We start from the raw sequence: 2704 nt of genomic DNA, 5'->3' as shown, positions 1-2704 counted from the left end.
GATACATGCGATGTGCTATGTTACAGAAACACAAATGCTTTACGAAGCTGCATGGGAGCCAGTGAAGTATAATACCTGTGCGGTGTTCTGCAGACTATGTGGTTCGACCACACCTAGGGGGTTGTTTACGTTTCTTGAATTATACCACAGAATCGTTTAATGTAAGTAGGATATCTTCTGCGAACACTCCTGGCCTGATTTGCGTCACTTGCTGAACGCAAGAGCAGCCCAGACGTTTCATATTTTAAATAATAATGTTCATTTCCTTAAATCACTCGCACTCTGCCGCCAACAAACACAATATATGCTATTTTAGGGATTATTCTATCATAAGAACTAGCGCTAGCTATATATATTGATGGTAAAATTATCTAGCAACGCGATGAATATTTTAATACGCGGGTTGAAAGCCCACTCGTCGGAGGGGACATGACCGCATGAAGCTGCTGAAATAGTACCCGCAAAACAAGGCGGCCAATAAGCCTTATTGAAAGCATATGGCCGGAGAAAGAGACAGTAATGCCGGTAACAGTACCAAAGAAAAAGCGTGTCGTAACGTTTTGCTGGCGTTTTGCTGGAAAATTGCCTCTTTACGTTATTTCTTTAGTCTGTTTGACAGTAGTCTCGCCAAGAATGTGCGCCACGAGGGATGATCTGATCACCTTGCAGAGGTGAAATGTCGCTCACGTTCAACTCGTTCAATCATGTTCCTTTTTCGCACACGATAAACGCTGTAGTTCACAGCCTCGTGGCTTTCATTCATAGACGGTAGCGCATAGTAGCGCTCCAATGAGCTGTACATTAAAGAAAATGTTTTGAGGGGACTGATATGCACCGAAAGTGATAACGGCACAAGAGAACAGCCAAAGGGGAGGAGAAGGTTGCTTTATATCAGCGTTGCCTCACCTTAAGGTACCCGAGAGGAGGCGCTGCAACACTTTTTCGTCAGTGCTCGAGCAATCAGTGCGATCGCCCACATAAATTCAGGGACTTGCTTGCACGGGCAGAAGGACGACGTGATGCCTAACGACCGGTACATGGCTCTTACCGAAGACGCGCCGGCACAACCACGAGCTGCCCCTGCTCCAACTGGCACGGGTGCTCACTGTTCGCGACTGCGCCAACTTGCCGTTCGAATACCGCGACGCCGTGCGTGTCGCAGGAGCTTTCACGAGGGCGATAGCGAGGCTCCGATACTCGACGAAGAGCAGAACTGCCACTTTTCATGGTCGTCGTCCTCGCCTTCGCCGTCTCCAGAGCCCCGCGGTGCCAGCCGGGAACTGCCCTCTGACCTCCAGCCTTCGCCATCTTACACGCCCAAGGGTTACCTTGTCTTTGTTGATTCGAGCCCCGAACGCCAAGGAAAGAGTGACAAAACAGTTTTCGTGCCCCCTACGGACGTTCTTCGGCCATGTTCTCTAAGCTCGAACCCAACTAGGGACTTCGAAAGCGACCCGAAGTGGACTGGCAGTCCTCCACAGACACCTGCCGGCTGTCTCAACGTAACGGCGAGTAGCGGACCCATATGCCGCATTTGCCACGAGGGAGACCAACAAGACTCGCTTGTGTCGCTGTGCAGGTGCTCGGGCACCATGGGCCTCGTGCACGTCACCTGCCTAGAGCGCTGGCTGAACGCCCGAAACATTGACTACTGCGAAATTTGCCACCAGCGCTTTCCTACCGTGGGCCAAGCCACTTGCGTGCGCCAGTTCTTCCACTGGGCGCTGCACGGCAATTCGCAACGGGCGGTGCTGGGAGACTTGTTTTGCTTCACGATCCTGACGCTGGTGGCCGCGCTTAGCTGTTTCATGTGCAGTCACAGCGCCTCGAAGCAAGCGCTCGAAGGCCGCATGATTGAGGCGGCCAGCCTAGTCACTCTGGCCGGGCTCTTGGTTACGGCCTACGTGGCCTGGTCGTTCCTCACGGTTCGCTTCCACTACCGAGCTTTCGCGGCATGGCAGGCAAGGAATCCGATGCGCAGGATCCTGGCACCGCCTTTAGCCAGGGAAGCAGCTGCAGACGGACACGACAGGACGACGGGCGGTCCATCGGCGGGCCTGCGAGAGCTGGTGGACGTCGTTTCTGGAAGCGTCAGCGAGACCAGGCGCACGTCCCCGGCACAGGGTCAAGGCGGCGGCGGCCGACGAGCGCCTTTGGAACCTTCGCAGAACGTTTTGCCGGAAGACATGCCTATTGATCTGCAGCAGCCAGCCTACGCGCTCGGCCGATTTGAAGGCTTCGTGTTTTGGTAGATCTTTGTTGTAGTTTGAATAGACATTCTTATTCCTTTTCGTCTATAAGCATTATGGTGCGATAAGTGTTGGTTTTATTCAAACATTTTTGGCGGACTGTCAGCGCTGTGCAACTTCGCCAGTTTTAACCTTTTACTCTATACTTTGCTGCAAATAAAGAGTTTGCTCGTATTTTACAACAGCTAGTCTTGATATGAACTCGTTTTTCCAATGTATTTCTTGGTGTTATAAGTTTTCAGTCTACAGCATCAGCGCTTGCCTTAATGACGTAGTTTCTTTGACGTTGCGCTACTTACCCCGAGGTCATAGGATCAAATCCCGGCCGCATTTTTATTGGGACGAAATGCTAAAGCGTCCGTGCACTGGACGCATGTTAAAGAACTTAAGGCGATCAAAATGAATCCGGACACCGCCACTGGCGTGCCTTAAAACGTGTTTTCGGCACGTAAAAC

The 2704-nt window shown here is 51.7% G+C and overlaps 1 protein-coding gene across 1 annotated transcript; it reads left to right on the top strand.

The window, feature by feature from the left end:
* The first annotated feature begins 1015 nt into the window (after positions 1 to 1015).
* LOC142571236 (uncharacterized) lies at positions 1016 to 2398 on the top strand. The gene has a single exon (XM_075679497.1). The coding sequence runs from the start codon at positions 1020 to 1022 to the stop codon at positions 2250 to 2252; it is 1233 nt and encodes a 410-aa protein (XP_075535612.1). The 5' UTR covers positions 1016 to 1019; the 3' UTR covers positions 2253 to 2398.
* The last annotated feature ends 306 nt before the right edge of the window (positions 2399 to 2704 follow it).

Source organism: Dermacentor variabilis, chromosome 1 (assembly GCF_050947875.1).
Source record: "Dermacentor variabilis isolate Ectoservices chromosome 1, ASM5094787v1, whole genome shotgun sequence".
Taxonomy (NCBI): domain Eukaryota; kingdom Metazoa; phylum Arthropoda; class Arachnida; order Ixodida; family Ixodidae; genus Dermacentor; species Dermacentor variabilis.
This window is presented reverse-complemented; position numbering and strand designations above follow the sequence as displayed.

Excerpts from the sequence above, each read along its gene's own strand:
- LOC142571236 (XM_075679497.1), top strand. The coding sequence starts at position 1,020 with ATGCCTAACGACCGGTACATGGCTCTTACCGAAGACGCGCCGGCACAA.